Source organism: Lithobates pipiens, unplaced genomic scaffold (assembly GCF_037356315.1).
Source record: "Lithobates pipiens isolate NorthernLeopardFrog02 unplaced genomic scaffold, aLitPip1_a1.2 Scaffold_16, whole genome shotgun sequence".
Lineage (NCBI taxonomy): Eukaryota > Metazoa > Chordata > Amphibia > Anura > Ranidae > Lithobates > Lithobates pipiens.
In genome coordinates, this window is record NW_027507748.1 from 527,043,550 (window position 1) to 527,067,070 (window position 23,521).

Here is a 23,521-nt window from a genome sequence, read left to right on the forward strand (position 1 = left end):
AGCATAGTTAAATAAAACTTCAGTCCACTCACTCATATATATGCTACAGTGTTTATAACCTCAACATTTTATTTAATTACTGTGCCCTAAGCTACAGTCTTACAGATACATACCACAACAAAAACATAAAAAAAAAAAAATCTGTTAAATATAACACATTCATATTCTTGACTACTAAAGATATGCTGTACATTGCACGTTCTGGACTTCTGCAATCCCAGCAGAATGGTCAGGATTATGTAACATACAGCCCTGATTGCAGAGTGCAGTGGTCAGGAGCATGAAACACACAGTTCTGTGGTCAGGAGTATATAAAGTACAGGCATACAGATGGCAGCACTTAAAAATATGTAACCTACAGCCAGGCATGCAGTGGCCAATATGTAACATACAGTACAGTGTACAAAAAATGGGGGACAGGAGTATGTAATGTGTGTGTGAATAAAATCTTGACTGCTGCACTTTGTATGCTATGCTGTAGGTAGCATACTCCTTAGTAGTGTTGGGCAAAGCTGCTTGGCTTCAGTAAATATGTAAAAAAATCTGCTAACTTTAATGGGAACGTTATTCAATAATCAATAGGAGGTGAAGTTTGTCCAGACAGACTTGACCTGATACTCCTAAAACCCAGTTTACCACTTTTCTTATATTTTAGAAGGAAATTTTGCTATGACTTGGTTCTCACCATGTGAAGTGTATAGGTAGTGAAGAACTGATTTCTAGCTCAAGAAAATGCTCTCTCAATTCCTGGAATTTCTAGCCATCAGCCTAGGAAAGTTGGGTAGCTGCAGATCTCCACACCACCACTACACTGTTTTATACGTACATAATTGAATCAAGTATACATCTCTACCTGTTGCAAATAAGCTTGCTCTTGAAGGTCTGTGTCCAGTGGAGGCACCTACCCTTGCTGAGACATGTTGCTGCAAATATGAACAGTGTAGCTATATCCGTGTACACACAAATTATACCAAAGGCAGGTACTTATGTAGAGCAGAAAATAAACCACAATTGCAACAGTAGGTATAATTCTGGAAATACTTCCCAAGGCAAGAGGTAATACACGTAAGATTCCAATGCATGCACAGCTTTACAAACTGAACATATGACACTAATGGGTGATATTGGACATGTTCAATTAATGCAGGAACTGTAATCTGATCCTTAGTTGCTTATAAGCAGATCTCAGCAGATACAGTCATGGCCAAAAATATTGGCACCCCTACATTTCTGTCAGATAATGCACCACCTCACCCAGAAAATTGTTGCAATTACAAATGTTTAGGCATTCTCATGTTTTATTTATTTTGTTTGTATTGGTTGAACACAAAAAAGTGGAGAAACAAAAAAACAAATCTGACATTTCACACAAAACTCCAAAAATGGACTGGACAAAATTATTGCTACCTTCTCAAAATTGTAAGAAATAATTGCATTCCAAGTTTGTGATGCCCCTGTAACTAAACTCATCTGTATCAATTAACAGGTGCTGACAATATAGATTTCACTGGCAAACAGTTAAGATCGTGAAATAAGTACTCAACCTTTCTGTTGTGTGTCTCTGTGTGCCATGGAGAAAATAATGAGCAGCAAATAATTGTCTGGGGATTTGAAAACAAATTGTGGAAAAGCATGGACAATCTCAAGTCCATCTCCAGAGATCCTAATGTTCCTGTGTCCACTGTGCGCAACATTGTCAAGAAGTTTACAGCCCGTGGCACTGTAGCTAATCTCCCTGGACGATAGAGAAAATCTGATCAAAGTGTTTGCCAAAATCCTTTTTTGAGAATGTGCTGTGAACAGACCAAACAAAATTACAGATTTTTGATAAAGCCCATCATTCTGTTTTCAGAAAAAGAAATGAGAACTTTAAAGAAAAGAATAGAGTCAAACATGGTGGAGGTTCACTGATGTTTTGGGGTTACTTTGCTGCTTCAGGCACTGGATGTCTTGACCTTGTGCATTATGAAATCTGAAGTCTACAAAAGAATTCTGGGGTGTAATCCAGGGCCCAGTGCTACAAAGTTCGGTCAGATGTCATGGGTCTTACAGCAGAAATGGTTTAAGACAAAGTGCTGGAGAGTACTGAACTGGCCAGCAATAAGTCCAGATCTAAATACCATAGAACACCTGTGGAGAGATTTCAAAACAGCAGTTAGTTTATATTATATATATATATATAGTTATATAATAGCAGTTAGGAACCCTTCCAATCTGAGAGACCTGGAGCAGCAGTAAAGGAGGGGCCAAAATTACAGTAGAGAGATGCAAGAAACTCATTGACAGTTACAGGAAGCGATTGATTTTAGTTATTTTTACAAGGGGTGTGCTACCAAATATTACATTGAGGGTGGCAATACTTTTGTCTATGTGTCAAATTTAGATTTTTGTTTCTCTACGAGATGTCTAATCATTTGTAATTGCAACAGTTTTCAGAGCGAAGTGGTGAATTATTTGACAGAAATGCAGGGTTGTCAATATTTTTGAGACAATGTGCTTACTAAAGAACAAGTACACTTCACAACATATGCAGCAGAGAATATAAAGGCTTTAGGAATCCATATTCTTGCAGCTCTGTTCCAAATGCAGTTTTATGCATTGACATACCTCCATAGTCCCAGTCTATTCAGACAGTCTGGTCATCTGTTGACTTGGCTCCATCCACAGGCAGCTTATTTCTTCAATAAGACACAGAAGTTTATATACAACACAACTTTACTTCACATAACTGCAGTGCAGAGGATGTTTTTCCAGTTTTGAATATGTAAACCCTGTTTCTGCAATGACTATCCCTATACTAATGGAAAATAGAGAGTATAGATAAGAATATACCAACTAGCACTGAACAGGAAGGGAGAAACATAGGGATGTACCAAATCAAACCATTTGTATTGGCTCAAAACCATCAGATGTCAGTATACATCAGAACATTAATAATCAGATGCTGTTCAATGCAAGAACAGAAAAATACATTATAGGTGGGACAGAGCGGAATTTCAATTTTGAGGTCCTTTAATGTGGGTGTTATTTGTTCAATCACATTTGCAAAGAAAAAAATGAATTCAGTTTACAAAATCCACCTTCAGATCAGATCAGTTTGCACTTCAGTTCTGTGTGGTTCAGATCATATCCGTCTACTTTTGCATCTTTTTTTTTTTTTTTTTTTAGTTGTTGCAGAGGCCAATTACAGGTGACAAAAGAAGTATAAACAAAAAATGTTTCTTGCCTAAAAATGGACATAAACATATCAGATGTAAACAGATGGCATCCATTTACATACATTCAGATTTGTCTAAACAGAAAAGGATGCAGCCTTTTTCGTAAAAAATTAAAAATTAAAAAATGGACCTGAACGGACACGGATATAGGAGGATTTAAATGGACAATCAACTAATTACATCCACCCAGCCATAGACATACATTGTGGGTCAGTCTGGGTCCATTTGAAAGACTGACAGGTTGATCTATACTGAACACCTATGTGAAAGGGCCCTTAACCACTTGGGTACCACGCTATTGCCGAATGACGGCATTAGCGCGGACCTAGATTGCCGGGACTACGTCTATTGACGTCGTCCCGGTTACGAGCGGCCTGCGCGCCCCCTGAGGGGCGCGCGCGGCGCGCTCTGTGATCGGCGAGTCCGTGAGACTCGCCTGATCACCGATCCGTGTAAGGGGTCGATCCCGACCCCTTATCACGTGATCAGCTGTCAGCCAATGACAGCTGATCATGTGATAAAACGGAGCCGGTAATCGGCTAGTATTCCTCCTCGCGCTGACAGCGCGAGGAGAAAAAAAAAAAGCCGATCGCCGGCGGCCGTGTTCGGGACATCAGTCCCGATCACGGCCAGCAATTCAAGCGGACACCTGCCCCCTGCCAGTGCCCACCTGCCACCCGCAGTGCCATCCTGAAATAAAGTAAGTGCCCCCCTGTCAGTGCCACCCAGCAGTGCCCATAGTGCCCACAGTGCCACCCAGCAGTGCCCACAGTGCCACCCACAGTGCCACCCAGCAGTGCCACCCAAAATCTGCCTCAAAGGTGCTGCACCCCAGTGCCGCCCATCAGTGCCCAGCAGTGCCGCCCATCAGTGCCGCCCATCAGTGCCCAGCAGTGCCACCTATCAGTGCCATCTATCTGTGGTACCTATCAGTGCCCATCCGTGCCACCCATCCGTGCCACTTATCCGTGCCATCTTATCTGTGCCCATCTTTGCCCATCAGTGCCGCCTTATCTGTGCCTATTAGTGCCGCCTTAACCGTGCCTATCAGTGCCCACCAGTGCAGCCTATCAGTGCCCACCAATGCAGCCCATCAGTGCCCACCAATGCAGCCCATCAGTGCCCACCAATGCAGCCCATCAGTGCCCACCAATGCAGCCCATCAGTGCCCACCAATGCAGCCTATCAGTGCCGCCTAATCAGCGCACTTCAATGAAGGAGAAAAATGACCTGTTTGCAAAATTTTATAACAAACTATTAAAACATGATTTTTTTTTTTTTGCATCTTTTTTTGTTTGTTTAGCAAAAAATAAAACTCCGAGCTGTAACTAAATACCACCAAAAGAAAGCTCTATTTGTGGGAAAAAAATGATAAAAATGTCATTTGGGTACAGTGTTGTATGCCCGCGTAATTGTCACTCAAAGTGCATCAGCGCTGAAAGCTGAAAATTGGTCTGGGACTGAGGGGGGTTTAAGTGCCCAGTAAGCAAGTGGTTAATAATGTAAAAGCAATTTTTCACACTGTGATATAGTACATTTATTCAGTGTTCTGTAGCAGTATCGGAGGCCCAGAAGCTGATGGGTGTAGCTCCTAGGTGATGAGACCACTTACCATTTTAAAGCTGATTTTAAAAAATGTATTGATTTTTGGCTTACCTGAGAATTCATTTGTGGAGTATTTCACAGGACATGAAGCAACTTTAGTGATATAACAGTGTTATATGCCACCTACAGGTGCTTGAAAGCTGACCAAAAAAAGACAGGAAGCCCCCTCCTAGGCAAAACCCCTCCCTTGTAGGAAGGGTTTCAGTTTTGGAGCAAACCATAAACCTCAATTACATAGATAAGCTAAAAATCCAGTTTGATCATACATCATGGGACTTTTGTAATCCTTTCAAACAGGGATGTCCCAAAGCACTGAACATGAGGGGAGAGCGACATGACAACAAGCCAAAAGTCCCCAAAAACCATACCAGAAAAAAGAAAAAAAGAAACTTGCAGCAGCCTGCAAAACACTGCGACCAGAAGTAGCGTCATCAGCAGCTCCAACATCCACCTGGTAAAACTTTGTAAAAGGTTGAACTAAAGACTACGTAGCAGTTTTGCAAACTTGAGCTACTAAAGCTTGATGGATAGCCCAGGAAGCACCTACACTCCTGGTAGAATGAGCCATCACCAAAAAAGGTGGGACTTTTCCTTTCAAACCGTAAGCTTGAGATATAAGCTGACAAATCCAAGGGGAAATAGTGGACTTTGTAACTGTGTGACCTGTTTTTGTCCCTCAGGCAGTACAAAGTGACTGATTGCTGAATCATGGCAGTTGACTTCAGGTAAACCCCAACAGTACACATCACTTTCAAAGTATGGAGAGCCTTGTCCCCTGGTGCCTGAGGCTTAGAAAAGAAGGTAAGACAATATCGTGGTTAAGATGGAAGGTTGAAAACACCTAAGGCAAAAAAAAAAAAACACAGCAGAGCTCGAAGAACCACCTTGTCATGACGGAGTACCAGAAACTGCTCCTTACAGGAAAGGGCTGCCAGTTTCAAGACCCCCTAAGCCGAAGTAATGGCAACCCGGTACACAACCTTTCATGTCAAAAGAACTAAGGAAAGGGCTCAAATGGAGTTTTTGTAATACAGACGGAAACAAATTGAAATCCTATGGGCTCAAAATTGGTCTAACCAGAGAAACAATGTGTGACATCCAGTACAAAGGCACGCACCAAACAATGAAAATTCCTCACATCGGGTCATATAATATTTCCAGGTCCTGTGGTAAATTTTCATCAAACTAGTCTTCCTGGCTTTCAAAGGAGTAGATATAACTATGTCATGCTGCTAAAGCCAGTGACCGTAAAGGAGGATGGAAAAATCGGACCTTGTGACAGGGGGTTGGACTATTCCAAACTGTCCACTGACTTATTCATAATGTCAGAATACCAGTCTCACCTGGGTAAAACCAGGGCACTTGGAGTCACGGGTATTCCCTTCACCTGAATTCGTGTGGAGTAGGCATGAAAAGTTGTAGCAGAGGGAAGTCATAAATCAGGGAGAACTAATCCCATGGCGTCAGAGCATTTACCACAAACACCTAAGGATCCCTGCTCCTGGAGACAAACGTGTCCAATTGAACCTGGGAGCCAGAGGGTCCACATCTGATGTGCCCCAAAATCATCAGGGTTCCTAGAACACCTCTGGATGGAGAGCCCACTCCCCTGGCAACAAGTGCTCAGGAAAACTTATTATGCCTATGGAATGTGTGAACACAAAGGGGGAAAATGAAGCTCCATCCAAGCAGAATGAGATTCACTTCTTTCTAAACTGCCTGACTTTTGGTGTCTCCTTGGTGATCTATGTATGCCACAGCTGTGATGTTGTCTGACTGAACCCTTAAGAGACCCTGCAGTTGGGTGAAATCACTTGTGTGAAGACCTAGAGCCCTGCAACTTGTTAAGCTGATGTTTATCATCAGCACCTTCCAATATAGGAGAAAGGACATTTCTGTCTCCAGAAGTTGTGAAGTGTAAGGACCACTAGTCCAGTCCACAAAGCACATGAGTGGGGAGTCATAGGGAAGAGGACTCAGTCTCAGATGTTGCTGGCTTGGAGGCCCAGGACTTCTTGGGGAACTGGGACTGAAATTTCAACCTCAAATTCAAGGTCTGAGCTTGGAGAAAGGGATATCTTGTGGAAGAAAAAGTAGGAGTGGCAGATCTTTAAATCATGTGCTCACCCTTTTTCCCCAAGAGGTAAAAGGCAACTCTTACTGCCCACATTTTTTTTTGGGATATACTTATCCAGATCAAACCCAACTAAATATGTGTCATGTGAAAAGCAAAACCAGCCAGTAGCTTTTTTCAGGGTACTTCTGCAGACCAATATTTTAGCCAGAGAACCTGATCATGTACATGAATAGAAGTCTCAATCTAAAAATCTGCTGGGTGGAATCACAGAAAAGGCAACCACAGAAAAACAGAAGGCATGAAAGAAATCCAGCAGTTGTCTGCAACCACCAGTTTCAAAGCTGCACCCACCAAAGATGATTAGAACAAGGTTTACAGATGTTTGTTGGAAGCATTTTTAACCTGCCCAGGTCAATTTTCACTTTGAATGACAATTAGTCATGCAACACTCTACTCAATTGACATTTTTATAGTTTTTTTTTTAGACCAATAGAGCTTTCTTTTAGTAGCTTTAATAACCACTGTGTTTTTAATTTTTTGCTATGCAAATTAAAAAAATACCGAAAGTTTTGTAAAATTTGCAAACTGTGCCACCAAATCAATTCATTAAAAAGTGTCACACATGCAAAAAGTACCTTCAGTATTACAGGATCATACAGATGTGCCTTCAGTAATGTTGTGTACCTCATTCAACACAAAAATAACCAAGGATCTCGTAATTGCAAAACAGGACTGAAATAAAAAACAAAAAAAAGTAGAAACTTACGCAGACACACCTTAAAAGAACATACTGTATGAAAGAACATCACTATACCCTTGTGGGACAATATTTCTAACAACCAGACCACTGGATGGAAGACGTTAGGAATTTTAAAAATATTTTAAATGTTTTCCTTTCCTAGGTAAGAATGTTAAATTTGACACAAAAGATAATGGACCAAATGTGGAGCTCAGTTTTATAAATCACCATCCAACAGTTTTAGGACCACTCATCTTTGACTATCACTGCCAGTTCTATAGCCTAATCCTATCCATACCTCACCAACCATCCCAGTTTAATTACCATTGCTGTGTATGTGCGTAGTCTTTATTTTCTCAGAGATTGCCCTACTTAACATTTTGCTAAAATGTGGTGTACAAGTACTACTTGGGCATTAAAAGGAGGGGGTACATGCCAAAGGTTTGTCCTAAAAATTTTAATGCATGACAGACTACTCAATTGGAGTTTAGTACTATAATTTTTTGCTTGTTTGATACAGTACCCTTTAAGTGGAGATGCAACTGTGGCCCTCACCCCTCAGACTGCATACTTTTACAAATACCTTCTATAATTTTAAATCATTTGTTGGGACTGTTAAAGAAAGGCTTAGCCTATGCATGCATCCACTGGCATGTGGGGTCTGTGTGTGAGATTGAGCCAAGTGTATGTGCGTACTTAATCGGTTTATTGTCAGCACTGCATCCACCATCTTTAGAGAAATGGTAGAGAGATGCTACAAGTGGCAGCTGCAGTAAGGATTGCATACCAAAAGGAATCCTTAATGTGTGCAGTGACTGCACAGTGAGCCCCCTACCCCTTGGGCCTGGGTGCACTGCACACATTAAGGACACACCAGTGAACACTGCAGTACTTTTTTTACAACATAAGCTGCAGCAGTAACTTAACACTAAAATAGTTTTACTTCAGTAAAAGCTTGTAATTGTGGACTGGTTATGGTCACCATTAGATAGAACTGCATTGTCTGAAAGAGCCTGAATGTTCGAATACATATTCCTAAACTCATTTGCTGCTTTGATATTTTAACGGGTATTATAAATATGTAGCTGCCTGTCACATCAGGAACAGAATAATTTCCATTTAAATATATGCAAATTATACTTTCAAAAACAAAGTTGCCTTTTCTTTTCCTCATTACTTCTCAATCTGTACTGAGTTTACACCTGTACAAATCAATTTGCTTTATTTGGTGACAAACCTATAAATGATATGCAGTGTACAACTCCCACAGTTCAATTGCTTATTTCCAGTAATGTCAGACAGCCATCAGTATTTTAGACTTGCTATGCAAATCAAACATGACATCGAGTTTCCCCGTTAGTATATAAATAACAAAGTGCTCGATCATACATTTGCACAAATGCGGCCTAACAACCAACGTGGAGAAAGAAAAGAAAAACAAATGATAGTTTATTGGAAAAAGTATACAGTATTTGTATTTCACTCTTCATAAAAGGGCAATCAGTAAGGTCACTGTGAAAGATTTACATCAATTTATCAGAAGTGATGACATTTACCACCCCAATTACTAATAAAATAGCTTTATAGGCAATAAAAATTTGAGTTCATATTCCCATACTGGCTCACTTCCGTAAATCAGTATTAATGGAAAAGGTAGACTTGTGACTTAATCCTTAACATTTTACAGAAACCACAAACACAAAAACTGTGTTGAAGTGACGTTCTGGAGTAGATCTCATTCTGAGTGTATGCCCGAGAGAAGATCAGAATTTCTTCCATTCCATGTCTTCTGGAGGATTCACATCAACTTTCCTTTTACCCACATCCATCCAGTTTGTGCTTAGGACTGTGCCACCAGACTCCATCTGTAAAACAGAGAAATATTGTCAGCAGACATGGCAAAGCTGATAAAACATGGAGGCCACTTATGCGCTTGTCAGTGTGACAGGCACAGTGGCTGGAGGGACCGCAATGAGAAAGCCATGTCCAATATGGTTACTCTGCCTCAGTGCCAGGCTCAGTCAGACTTCTGTACCAGGTCACTGACGGCTACAGGAATCTGATGAAAGCACTGAGAATTTCAGTACAGCTACCAAACAGAGGTAGGTACTGTATATGAAAAACCTCTCTCAGCAGATCATACAAGAATTTTGATCTGTTTTATACAGCAAGGTTATATAACATTTTCTCTGACTGATGCAGCAGTTCCTAGCATGTCACCTGAATAGCAGCAAAACAGTTTTTTCGGCAAGCTCAAAATAGGAATTGAAGCAGGACTGGCTTATGTATCAATAACCGCATTACCAGGCAAGCAACGCATACATTGTGAATAATCGTTACACTTTATTCAAAAGGTGCTTTTTCTTTCTTTCTATATTTTAGACCTCTAACTTCACATTGCTAAAATGGAAGTTCTTTTAAATGTTATTAATCACATTTGATTTTCATTAAATAGTAATAGCAGGATTTTCTTGCACAAAAAGATTATGTTAATTTTCTTTCTTGCATCAGTCATTTTTCAATCCTGATGCAGTTGCAGTCCTGGGAAAATTAGTATTTCAATAACAAAAATTAATTTCAATCCATTTTAGGAGCCTGACACATCATTTTACATTATTATTTAGTTTTTAATGAAATAGATGGCTACCAATGGATTGAACAGTAAAGAAGAAAAATTAAACATAAGGGAGGCCATAAAAATAGATCCATACATTTACAACCAGTATAGTAAACCTAACTGGGTTATATTAAAGAACTGAAGCTAGTAAAATTTATGGGGAAATAAATGTTCCCTCTCAATAAATGTAGCCATGAATGTAAATAGGGGAGCTGTCACTTTAGTTACAAAAAAACTTGTAGTCTTCACCTTTGGACTAAAATTTACACTCACTTTACACTCACTGGCTACTTTATTGGGTACACCTTGCTAGTACCGAGTTTGACTCCATTTTGCCTTCAGAAAAGCACACTCGTCACCCCCCGGATCACCCCAATTAAACCCCTTCACTCCCCGTCACTGTCACCCAGTGCAGTGTTCATATTTTTTTTCATCACTGTACTGGTGTCATTTGTGACAATAATCAGTGTTAGGGTACTTAGTGGTAGGCCCAGATAGGGGGTTTAGGGGGGTCCCTAGACCTAATAGAGGTTTAACCCCTTGATCCCCCAGTCACCAGCAATCACCGTATTATGGGTGATGCTGGTTAGTTTTAGCGTCAGACAGGGTCTGCGTCACACCAGGCAGCATCAGATTAGTGCCAGTAGCGCTAACACCCACGCACGATACACCTCCCTTAGTAGTATGGTGTCTGAACGGATCAATATCTGATCAGATCTATACTAGGGTCCCCAGTAGTTTAGGGTTTTCCAAAAATGCAGTGTTAGCGGGATCAGCCCAGATACCCGCTAGCACCTGCGTTTAGCCCCTCCGCCCAGCCAAGTGCAGTGTCAATCGATCACTGTCACTTACAAAACACTAAACACATAACTGCAGCATGTGCAGAGTCAGGTCTGATCCCTGCGAACGCTAACAGTTTTTTTTGGTAGCCTTTGAAGCAGTCGCTGTCAGGTGCTCTTTTTTTCCTGCGAGTCTCACTAGTGTACCAGTAAATTTAGAGGCCAAAATGTCCAATCGAAGGTACACTAGTGAAGAGGTCTACACGTTTCTCAGTCTGACAGATGAGAGTGCAGAGGAAGTCCCCCATCTGTCCGATTCTGACTCAGAATACGAACCAGTAGACAGCAGCGGCACCCAGTAACACTTGGTGATGTGGCGAGTCCCATTAGTGCAGTTCAAGCTGGTGAGGTGGCTAGCACAAGTAGAGTCCCGCAGCCACCAGGAAGACAAACACAGGCCAGTTGAGCCCATAGTGCCCTTCCTGCTGCATTTGCCAATCTGAATTGGGAGACCACCACTTTCTGCAGCACCCGCACTTCCCCCATTCACTGGCCAACCCGGAATTCAGGTGGAAACAGTTGATTTTAGGTCACTTGATTTTTATTCGCCGTTTTTCAAGGAAGATCTCTATAGATCTGTTGTGGACCAAAGCAATTTGTATGCTGGTCAATTCATTGCCGCTAATCTCCATTTGACCCTTGCTAGAGATTGGAAACCTATTACAGTTTCCTTATTTAAGACCTTCCTGGGCCTATCCCTACTCATGGGCATAGTTAAAAAAAGAAAAAAAAAAAAAGTGAGTTGCGGTCATATTGGTCCACTGACCCAATTCACCATATGCCCGTGTTCTCTGCCTCCATGACCAGGACATGATATGAGCAGATCTTGCAGTTCAAGCATTTCAAGGACACCGAACTCTGTCGTCCTCGGGGTGACCCTGGATAGAATCGGCTCCACAAAATTCGGCCCCTCTTAAACTACTTAAACCAGTTTGTAGCCTTGTTGACTACCGATTAAGTTGTCTACGTTGATAAGTCCCTGATTAAGTTTTCTGCCCGCTTGTCTATCAAACAGTATCTTCTCAGCAAGCGTGCCAGATATGGGGTAAAGATGTATAAGCTCTGTGACATGGCAAAAGGCTATACAGGCTATATCACGTGGAGCCCGAGTACTGCCCAGACTACATAGGGAGCACTGGCAAGATTGTTTGGGACTTGGTGTCACCCTTATTTGGAAAGGGGTACCACTTTTATGTGGACAATTATTATTATATGCCACTTTTTGGTCACCTTCTTGATTGTGGAATTGGTGCATGTGGCACCATACGATCTAATAGCTGGGGCTTTCCCCAACGGCTTGTAGAGTCCCGACTTCATGGAATGTTTTTGTTCTGTCCTTCCTTAATGCAGATACGACAGTCCAAATTCCTACAGTGACTGGTGTTGTGGAGAAACCCCTCTGTGTCCACGAATACAACCTTAACATGGGAGGGGTGGACCTCAACGACCAGTTGTTGTTGCCGTACCTAATTGCCTGTAAAGCCAGACGTTGGTATCAAAAAAGTATATGTATATTTATTATAATTGGCTCTTCTGAATGCTTATGTGCTATACAAAGCTTCAGGATGAACTAGATCCTTTCTTAAATTCCAGGAAGAGATCATCACAGCACTTCTGTTTCCAGACGGTGCTATACCCCACATTCCCAAAGCAAATGCAGTGAGCCAGCTGCATGTAAGGCATTTTCTCTCTGCATCGGTGACGGTTTAAAACCCTACCACACTAGTGGAGTATTAACGTAGGGTACAACACTATACAGTCCTAGGGCACACTTACAAAGTGTCTCAAAAGATGAGATGGCCATCACATTTGGAGAGACCCTAATCTGGAACATTTACAGTTTATATAAAAGAGCAAAAAAACAAAAAACTAAATAAATAAAAAAGCCAAAAATAGCTGTGGTTTTATTTTTATTCTTGCTCTTATGTTTGCTCTCTATTGTTACTGTATTTTAGAACTGTAATGTTTTATTTTTACTATGTTTTATTGTATTTGCTTTGCATGTATGGTACGTCTTACTGTTATACTGTAATGTTACTTTGTTTACCAACATTTGCTTAGCAGGTACATCATTCAGCTGCAGCACAGAATTATTTATTCTGACAGCAACAGCGTTTGCTCCCACAACACGTAAAGCCGTCACTCCAGCGTTTTAGGAGGCGATTTCACCACCACAGTTTAAAAAAAAAAAGAGCATATATGCCGAAGCATGGGGGCAGGGGTGGAGGAGCGATTTGCTCCTAACATTAGGGGTGGATTGCCCCCATGCTTCAACATATATTTTTAAGGCACAGATTAAATAGGGGAGAGAAAGTTGAGAACTGGAATGTTAAAATTCTACAAAGGCAAATCAGACTAGTAGCTAACTTTTGGTCGCAGCAACAGAGAAACAGATATAGATATACAGCGGGACAAAAAAAGTCAGCCACCAATTGTGCAAGTTCTCCCACTTAAAAAGATGAGAGGCCTGTAATTGTCATCATAGGTATACCTTAAAGAGGAAGTAAACCCTGATGAGTTTACTGCCTCTTTCATTCCCTGCAAAGGTAAAGCATAATGGACTACTATGCATCGCATAGTAGTCCATTATGTGTCACTTACCTGACACCGGAGCCAGCGATGTCACCGCTGTCCCCTGTAGTCCGGCGCATCCATCTTCTCGGTGGGTCTCGCTGCTCCGCCGCTGTCATTCGGCGAAGCCACGATGACATCACTCCCGCGCATGCGCATGGGCAGTGACGCACTCAGTGCGCTTGCGCGCCGCTGTTTACGGCGCATGCGCCGTAGACAGCGGTGCCTGTCTTTCGACAAATATCTCCTAAACAGTGTAGGTTTAGGAGATATTTCTCGGATCTACAGGTAAGCCTTGATGTAGGCTTACCTGTAGGTCAAAGTGTGTTGTAAGGGTTTACAATCACTTTAACTATGAGAGACAAAATGTGGAAACAAATCCAGACAAACATATTGTCTGATTTTGGAATTTATTTGCAAATTATGGTGTAAAAATAAGTATTTGGTCACCTACAAACAAGCAGGATTTCTGGCTCTCACAGACCTGTATCTTCTTCTTTAAGAAGCTCCTCTGTCCTCCACTCATTACCTGTATTAATAGCACCTGTTTGAACTTGTTATCAGTATAAAAAGACACCTGTCCACAACCTCAAACATTCACACTCCAAACTCCACTATGGTGAAGACCAAAGAGCTGTCGAAGGACACCAGAAACAAAATTGTAGACCTGCACCAGGCTGGGAAGACTGAATCTGCAATAGGCAAGCAGCTTGGAGTGAAGAAGAGGAAGCAATAATTAGAAAATGTAAGACATACAAGAACACTGATAATCTCCCTCGATCTGGGGCAACACGCATGATCTCACCCCATGGGGTCAAAATTATCACAAGAACGGTGAGCAAAAATCCCAGAACCACACGGTGAGACCTAGTGAATGACCTGCAGAGAGCTGAGCATATGGATGATCCAGAAGAGGATTGGGAGAATGTCATATGGTCAGATGAAACCAAAGTAGAACAGTTTGGTAGAAACACAACTCGTCGTGTTTGGAGGAGAGAGAATGCTGAGTTGCAACCAAAGAACACCATACCTACTGTGAAGTATGGGGGTGGCAACATCATGCTTTGGGGCCGTTTCTTTGCAAAGGGAACAGTACGACTGATCCGTATAGATAAAAGAATGAATGGGGCCATGTATCGTGAGATTTTGAGTGAAAACCTCCTCCCATCAGTAAAGGCAGTGAAGATGAAACGTGGCTGGGTCTTTCAGCATGACAATAATCCCAAACACACCGCCCGGGCAACAAAGGAGTGGCTTCGTAAGAAGCATTTCAAGGTCCTGGAGTGGCTTAGCCAGTCTCCAGATCTCAACCCCATAGAAAACCTTTGGAGGGAATTGAAAGTCTGTGTTGCCCAGCGACAGCCCCAAAACATCACTGCTCTAGAGGAGATCTGCATGGAGGAATGGGCCAACATACCAGCAACAGTGTGTGACAACCTTGTTAAGACTTACAGAAAACATTTGACCTCTGTCTTTACCAACAAAGGATATATTACAAAGTATTGAGATGAACTTTTGATATTGACAAAATACTTATTTTCCACCATCATTTGTAAATAAATTATTTCCATAATTTGTAAATAAATTATTTCCATAATTTGTAAATAAATTATTTCCAAATCAGACAATGTGATTGTCTGGATTTGTTTCCACATTTTGTCTCTCATAGTTGAGGTATACCTATGATGACAGTTACAGACCTCTCTCATCTGTTTAAGTGGGAGAGCTTGCACAATTGGTGGCTGACTAAATACTTTTTTGCCCCACTGTATCTGGAAATAGTTAGTACTTATCTCATGCAAAACATTTATTTTACAGTAAAAGCACTCATAATAAGTAAAAGCACTTATAATTCAGTACAGTCGGTCAAGGTGTGCAGATGCTTTTTATACTTACAAATGACTTGTTCATGGCACGCTTTACTTCATCATTGCCATCTGAATAAATCTGCTGGAATAACTTGTTAAGTGCAGCATCTCCCTCCAGTTTTTCCTTTTTCTCTTCCTCTCCGATTTCACCAACAAGCTTATCCCAGTTCTTGGTATAGTGAGATGATGATGGGTATTTGTGTAAGGAATCTGGGAACATAATACAGCCAACAGATCAGAACATTGCACTGTTGCACATATATAGAAAGCAGATATTAAAACAAATTGCTAATGTAATTTTTTTGATTATTAGACTATTTATATCAAATACCAATATGTTGTTTTTGTACAAGTTAACTTTTCAGGTAATTTTCAGATATCAAGATATCAATGTTATAATGCTCTGTAATGCATAAAATACAGTATATGCACTCTGATGAAAATAACGTATTTATCGGCTTATAACAAACACTTTTTTCCCCTTAAAATCAGGGGTAAATCGGGGGTGTGTGTTATATGCCAACCCCCGCTGATTGTGAGGAGAGGAGCGATTGCTGACAACATACAGAAAGCCGAGTGTACTCTGCTCCTCTCGCAGTCCCGCCTCTGAATGTGAGCAGAGCCGAGTCTAGCCAAGTACACTCGGTTTTCTGTATATCGGCGCCACTCGCTCCTCGCGCAATTAGTGGAGATGGGCGGGACTGTGAGAGGAGCCGAGTCTAGCCGGGTAAACTCGGCTTTCTGTATGTCGGCGGCGCTCGCTCCTCTCTGCTCACAGTCAGAGGAGATCAGCGCCGATATTAAATAATCAGTGGCTGGGCAATGCTGCAAAGAGACTGGCAAGGCTGCAGATGGACACTGGGCAAGGCTGCAATGACACAAGGCTGCAGATGGACACTGGGCAAGGCTGCAATGATGGACGAAGGCTGGAGATGGACACTGATAAGGCTGCATTGATGGGCATTTAAATGCAATTTTTTTTTTTTTGCTTAAACTTGCCTCCTAAAAGTTTTTTTATCCTTAAAATTCCATCCTAAACTTGGGGTGCATGTTACATGATAAATACGGTAAAAATAAATAAAAGCTATAGTCTAGATCAGCCTTTCTCAACTAGGGTTTCTTCAGGAGGTTGCTAGGGGTTTCTTGAGCAATGAGCACTTTGTGACTTCCAGGTAAATGAACACTAAATCAATGATCCTTTTACCTATTTGTAAGGGGAAATTATTCCCAATGAACACAAATGTAAGGAGAATTCTTCCCAGTGATCATCATACTAATGTCCTGTGAGCTGTAGATGTAGTAGTTATTGTCAGGTATTCCCCAACAATGTAAATTTCAAGGGTTCCTCCATGTTAAAAAAAAAAGGTTGAGAAAGGCTGGTCTAGACCATGGGATGGCCATAAAAAGTCCAACTGGGAAACAAAACAAATGAATGCTAACAGGCCTACGTACAAAGGGTCAAGGGTTTTATAACTCAGAGGGAGCCTGGATCCACCAGATGAAACTTAAAGTGACACCAATTTAACAGCTTGCAGAACGGGCCATAGCCGAAAGACGGCTATAGCACAGTCGGATAACTCTGGGAGGGCGTACTATAATGTCCTCCTAGAATTGCGCTCCCGCACAGCCCCTGGGGCATGCGCCCGGGAATGCCGCGACTGACCCGGCGTGTCACGGATCGGGGTAAAGGGCCAATGACAGCTGCCCTTTACTATGTCATCACTCTGTCCAGCGGCAGAGTGATTACTTGTAAACAAACTGAAGCATGTCTGGGTTGGCTCCTCCTCTCTCCTTGCGCCAATCAGTACAGTGTGTGAGGAGAGGAGGGCATGCAGCAGCGATGTGGGCTGTATCTGAAATGCCACCAGCACTGATCTGTGCCCATCCCTGGCTCATCTGGTTTTCATCTCTGATTGGATGAGACTGTATTCTGAATGGCGAAGGGGCAAAGCAAGCAACCCCCATTTAAGTCACTTAGGCACCAAGAAAAGACCAGTACTGACTGTATGCAGTACAGTGAATTTCTGCATCTCCAGTGGCCCTCTGGATGTGCGACATGAAGAATTAGTAAGTTTAAATTAAAGATAATTCCTGGAGTTCAGTTTTAAAATAATGAAAGCAGATATCCTTGCACATACCTAAAGCAGCTTTAAAAATTCTCTGCTTTTCTCATATGCCAATCGTATTGGGTGACGTAACAGCGTTTTCTCATTGTGCTAAGGCTTTATTGACCTAGCCTCCCCTCCATTCATTCCTACTGATCAGTGATACAGCCCAACATAGCGATAGGTCAATAGGCATTTGTGGGTTTGGGCTTAAAGCGGTTGTATACCCTTTTTTGTTATTTTTACCTACAGGTAAGCCTATAATAAGGCTTAAATGTAGGGAAAATGAATATCTCCTAAACCTGTTTGGTTTAGGAGATATTCACTTTGCATGCAGCCGCTGATGTCAGCGGCGCATGCGCCGTGAAGGTCCGGCAGATGCTGCTGGACCTTGCCAGGAAGAAGACTCGTGGGAGTGATATAATTGCCGCTCCTGTCCCTCACAGCGCCGGACCCGTGAACCCGGAAGACATGGAACATGTCAGCTCCCTAGGCCTGGACCAGGATCAGATGCCCAGGCCTCATTCTAAGGTGAGTATTTCATAATGAGCTAGTATGCATGGCATACAAGCTCCTTATGTCTTTGCCTAAGAGTTTTTTTTTTTTTATTTCAGTGTGGGTATACAATCGCTTTAATTGCAAGCTGCAACACAACCCTTTGCCACATCAGAAAAGGCCAGCATACCTGTAATCAGAGTATGCAGAAAGTTGCTGCAGTTGTTCAGGGACCTTTGGGTGCTCCACTTCGTATCTGTGAGAGGCTTAATTTTTTTTCAGTGAAAGAGTATCGAGTATAGACAAAATCAGCAACAGATAGACCTTGAGCTGCCATAATAACTACAATGAGACAAAAGCAGGCCTAGGCTAAACAGCATCTGTGTCCCACACAGTTTGAAGGATAAATACTCCTGAGTATAGTATCACTTTAAAACACTATGGAAATATTGCACATACCTGGTGTAAAATGTTTTACACGATATTCTGGTTGACCCTCCAGCTTATCCCATCGAATAGCTTCTGTCTTCTTCATTTTTATCTCAATCTAAAAAACACAAAAATACACATAAGTACTAAAACATTATTCCTTTAAATAAGTGAGGTTCATATATAAAATTAGAGGAAAGGGGTAGTGGTTGTACCAGGAAGAACTAATCAGAAGATCGCATTACTCAGTTGTATTAGAAAATGTCATAGAAAAGGAAAGCCCCCTTCCTAAATCTGAACTATTTCGTTATCTTCAGATCAAAAACTTTACACCATATATCCAAGACGGAGCTAGACTTGATAATTTATCTTGATTTGAAGAAATATGTAAACATGATCCTCATACAAAAATAACAGATTTTGACTCTCTATGTCCAACTCATTGCTAAACCTGATGCTGATCGGCATACCTATGCAGCTGTAATGGGAGGCTGACCTTGGGCTTCAAACAAGCGATTGGAACAAAATCTGGGATGCAACAAAATAATCCTTGCAAAACATGGTTGCATTAGAAACAAACTATAAAGTACTTACACGGTACTTGGTCCCTGCAGGGATAGCGAAATATGCCCCCAGCTACCCCACATCCTGTTTGAGGCTGCACCACTACTAGGTCACATTCTCATATTTAGTGAGACTGCTCGGTAGCTAAAACAATTTGGAAGGAAATATTCCATATACTTTCTATCCTGTTTGAGGATTCCATCTCTCCTGACCACTCCGTCGCACTTCTAAATTTAAAACCAGCCAACCTCACCCGATCCCACTTTAAACTCCTTCTACAAATCACAGCCATGAAACATCACCTACCCCAAAGCTTGGAAATCACGCTAATATTAGCTGAAACTAAACACAGAGTCAACCAAGCTATGATCCATGGCAAAATATAAGCTATCACTCATGAAAAAAATCTGTAAAATGCGAGAAAACCTGGCATTCTTGGGTTAAACATCATTTGGATTTTGATCTTTCCCAAACACTTAAGAACAAATTCTCTTAATTACTATGCCCAACTATAGAGTATATATCATCCTATATTGTATATTTGACCTATCGTCACAATTGTACTTTGTTACTTCTTTATTGTTGCATCTGTACCGGATTGTATAAATTGTTAAAATCTAATAAAACAAATTTGACAGAAAAGAAAAGCTCTCAATAGACAAAGTTAAACAAGCTATAATAGTATTAGTGCTACAACAAATATTTTTATCAATTAGTTGGCCGATTATTGTTTCTATCAATCAGATAAAGACGTTTTTAAAAAAAAAGTATAGTGTGCAATTTAATTAATATGTAAAGCTAAAATAAATATTCTTGAATATTTATATGCAATGGTAAATATAAATAACCAGCTATATACATCCATGCATAAATAAACACACTTAGAGGTTAAATCCGGCACATATCTTCAGGTTCGGAGATTTAAAATTTTATTGAAAGAAAAAAAAATGTAAAATGACTCAATGCGGTTTTGCAGATAGGAATGTAATATAATATTTTGTATGACAGATTCCGTTGTCATAGGCAGGTAGCTCAATACAAGCTACCTGCGCCTGCTCTCACTAAGACATAAGTAGTAGCAGCATGCTTCTTGTATCACCCATTATGATTGGATTAAACAAGAACACCCTGTACAACCACTTTTACCTACAGATAAGCCTTACTTAGCCGCATTAAGGCTTACCTGTAGGAGCTTGAAATTTACTAAAAAGAAGACGACTGCCAATGACTACGGCGCATGCGCCCTTTAGAAAGGACACATTGTGCAATTTCCATTAGGGGTCATGTGATATGTGATAATAAATGGCTTCATGTGATCACTATCCTTGAATAAAATCGTTTTTTTTTTGCCAGGATTAGTCATATTTTCAATATGTCAGACTTGCAAACTTTTGAGCACAACTGTATTTGGACACTGGCACAATTTTCATACTTTTGGATCTGTATGCCAACAGAATAAAATTTTAATTAAACAATCCAAATTAATTTGAAGTGCAGACTTTGAGCTTTAATTCAAGGGGTTCAACATAAATATCAAGTAGAAATTTTAGGAACCGCAACCATTTTCAGGGGCTCAAATGTAATTGGAAAAATGAAAATAATCATAAATAAAATGCTCATTTTTAATATTTTGTAGGGAATCATTTACTGGCAATGACTGCCTGAAGTCTGGAACCAATGGACATTACCAAAGACTGGGTTTCCTCCTTTCTGATGCTTTGTCAGGCTCTAATTGCAGCTGTCTTCAGTTGTTCTTTGTGGGTCTTTCTGCTCTTAGTTTTGCCTTCAGCAAGTGAAACGCATGCTCAATTGGGTTGAGATCAGGTGATTGACTCAGCCATTGCAGAATAGTCCACTTCTTTTCCTTCAAAAGCTCCTGGGTTGCTTTTAGAGTGTGTTTTGGATCATTGTCCATCTGTAGCATGAAGTGCCTTCCAATCATCATTGCTACATTTGGCTGAATCTGGGCTTACAGTATATCTCTAAACACTGCAGCCTTCATCCGGCTGCTTCTGTCACATCAATAAACACCAATCACCCAGTGCCACTGGAAGCCATGCATGTCCATGCCATCACACTGCCTCCACCATGTTTTACAGATGAGGTTGTGTGCTTTGGATCATGAGCAGTTCCAAGCCTTCACCACATTTTTTTTTCTTCCAGTCATTCTGGTACAGATTAATCTTAATTTCATCCATCCAAAGAATGCTTTTCCAGGACTGGTCTGGCTTTTTTTTTTTTATGTTTTTTGGAAAAGTCTAATCTGGCTTTTCTATCCTTCAGGCTTATGAATGGTTTGAACCTTGTGGTGAACCCTCTGTATTGGCTCTCGTGAAGTCTTCTCTTGATTGTAGACTTTGACAATGATACACCCACCTCCTGGAGAGTATCCTTCACTTGTCTGGATGTTGAGAATGGGTTTTTCTTTACCATAGAGAGGATCCTGCGATCATCCACGTCTGTTGTCTTTGATGGAAGTCTAGGTCTTTTTATGTTTGAGCTCACCAGTGCGTTGTTATTTCCTCAGAATGTACCAAATGGTTGATTTAACCACTCCTAATCTTTCCGCTATCTCGCTGATGGATTTGTTTTTGAAGCCTTATAGTGGCCTGTTTCACTTGCATGGACAGCTCTTTTGAATGCATGATGTAGGTTCACAGCAATAGATTCCAAATGCAAATACCACCCTTAGAATCAACTCTAGACCTTTTACCTGCTTAATTGAATAAATAATGAAAGAGTAGCCCACACCTGGCTATGAAACAGCTTTTGATTCAATTGTCCAATTACTTTTAGTCCCTTGAAAAAGGGGGGTGGCTAGTCTTAAGAGTTGTAATTCCTAAACCCTTCCTCTGATTCGGATGTCCGTACACTCAAATTAAACCTGAGAGTGTGCACTTTCAGCCCATATGTATTATATAACTGTAGCTTGAATATGTTTGGGTAAATACCTGAACAAATCTAAAATTGTGCCAGGGTCCAAATACAGTTGTGCTCATAAGTTTACATACCCTATCAGAATTTATGGATTTATAGCCATTTTTCAGAGAATATGAATGATACCACAAAAATATTTTTCACTAATGGTTAGCGTTTCATTGAAGCAATGTAATATCAATCAACAGTGTTTATTCTTTTTAAATAATGAAGGCAACAGAAGATACCAAAATAGCCCTGATCAAAAGTTTACATACCCTGGTGATTTTGGCCTGATAACATGCACACAAGTTGATACAAAGGTGTTTGAATGGCTATTAAAGGTAACCATCCTCACCTGTGATCTGTTTGCTTGCAATTAGTGTGTGTGTATAAAAGGTCAATGAGTTTCTGGACTCCTGACAGACCCTTGCATCTTTCATCCAGTGCTGCCCTGACGATTCTCGAGTCATGAGGAAAGCAAAAAAATTGTGAAAGGATCTGTAGGAAAAGGTAGTTGAACTGTAAAAAAAAAGGAAAGGGATATAAAAAGATATCCAAGGAACTGAGAATGCCAGTCAGCAGTGTTCAAACTATAATCAAGAATTTGAAAATGAAGGGTCCTGTTGAAACCAAACCACGGTCAGGTAGACCAATTTGGATTGCAAAGAAAAACCCAAAAATAACTTTAGGTGAAATACAGGACTCTCTAAAAACATGTGGTGTGGCTGTTTCAAGATGCACATTAAGGAGGCAGTTGTAGAAAGATGGGCTGCATGGTCGAGTTACCAGAGGAAAGCCATTACTACACAAATGCTACAAAGTATCCCGCTTACAATACGCCACAAAGCCTCAAACCTTCTGGCACAAAGTCATTTGGATTGATGAGACCAAAATTGAGCTTTTTGGCCACAAACCATAAATGGTACATTTGGAAAAGAGTCAATAAGGCCTATGATGAAAGTTACACCATTCCTACCGTGAAACACAGAGGTGGCTTGCTGATGTTTTGGGGATGTGCGAGCTACAAAGACACAGGAAATTTGGTCAAAATTGATGGCAAGGTGAATGCAGTATGTTATCAAAAAATACTGGAAGAACATTTGAATTCTTCAGTCTCCTGGCCATCTCAGTCTCCTGACCTCAAAAACATTGAACCACCCTGGGGAGATCTTACAACGTGCAGTTCATGCAAGAGAAATGGGCAGCTTTACCATCTGAGAAGATAAAGAGCCTCATCCACAAATACCACAAAAGACTTCAACCTTGTGGTGGAGATTTGGGCCCTGAAGGTGACAGATTTTATTATTAATGGGACCTTTAATTGTATCTTTCAATGACTCTATAGTTTCAGAACATGTTTAGATGCAACAGACACACCATACACAGCTGTGGAATTTTCTCTGGAGTTGTTATCTGACAAAAGCCTCTCAGACTATTTGGTAGAATAATGTCACTTCAAAGGAGGTGGGAAGGGA

The 23,521-nt window shown here is 40.9% G+C and overlaps 1 protein-coding gene across 1 annotated transcript in view; it reads right to left on the reverse strand.

Annotated features, from left to right (window-relative positions):
• Window positions 1-9,058: 9,058 nt before the first annotated feature.
• Window positions 9,059-23,521, reverse strand: part of SUGT1 (SGT1 assembly cochaperone of MIS12 kinetochore complex) — a 277,622-nt gene continuing 263,159 nt past the window's right edge. The window contains exons 13-15 of the mRNA XM_077483157.1: window positions 18,594-18,681; window positions 15,563-15,744; window positions 9,059-9,504 (exon numbers count right to left, since the gene is read on the reverse strand). Of these exons, the coding sequence (XP_077339283.1) occupies window positions 9,403-9,504; window positions 15,563-15,744; window positions 18,594-18,681 (372 nt within the window). The 3' untranslated portion in view covers window positions 9,059-9,402. The remainder of the gene's footprint in view (window positions 9,505-15,562; window positions 15,745-18,593; window positions 18,682-23,521) is intronic.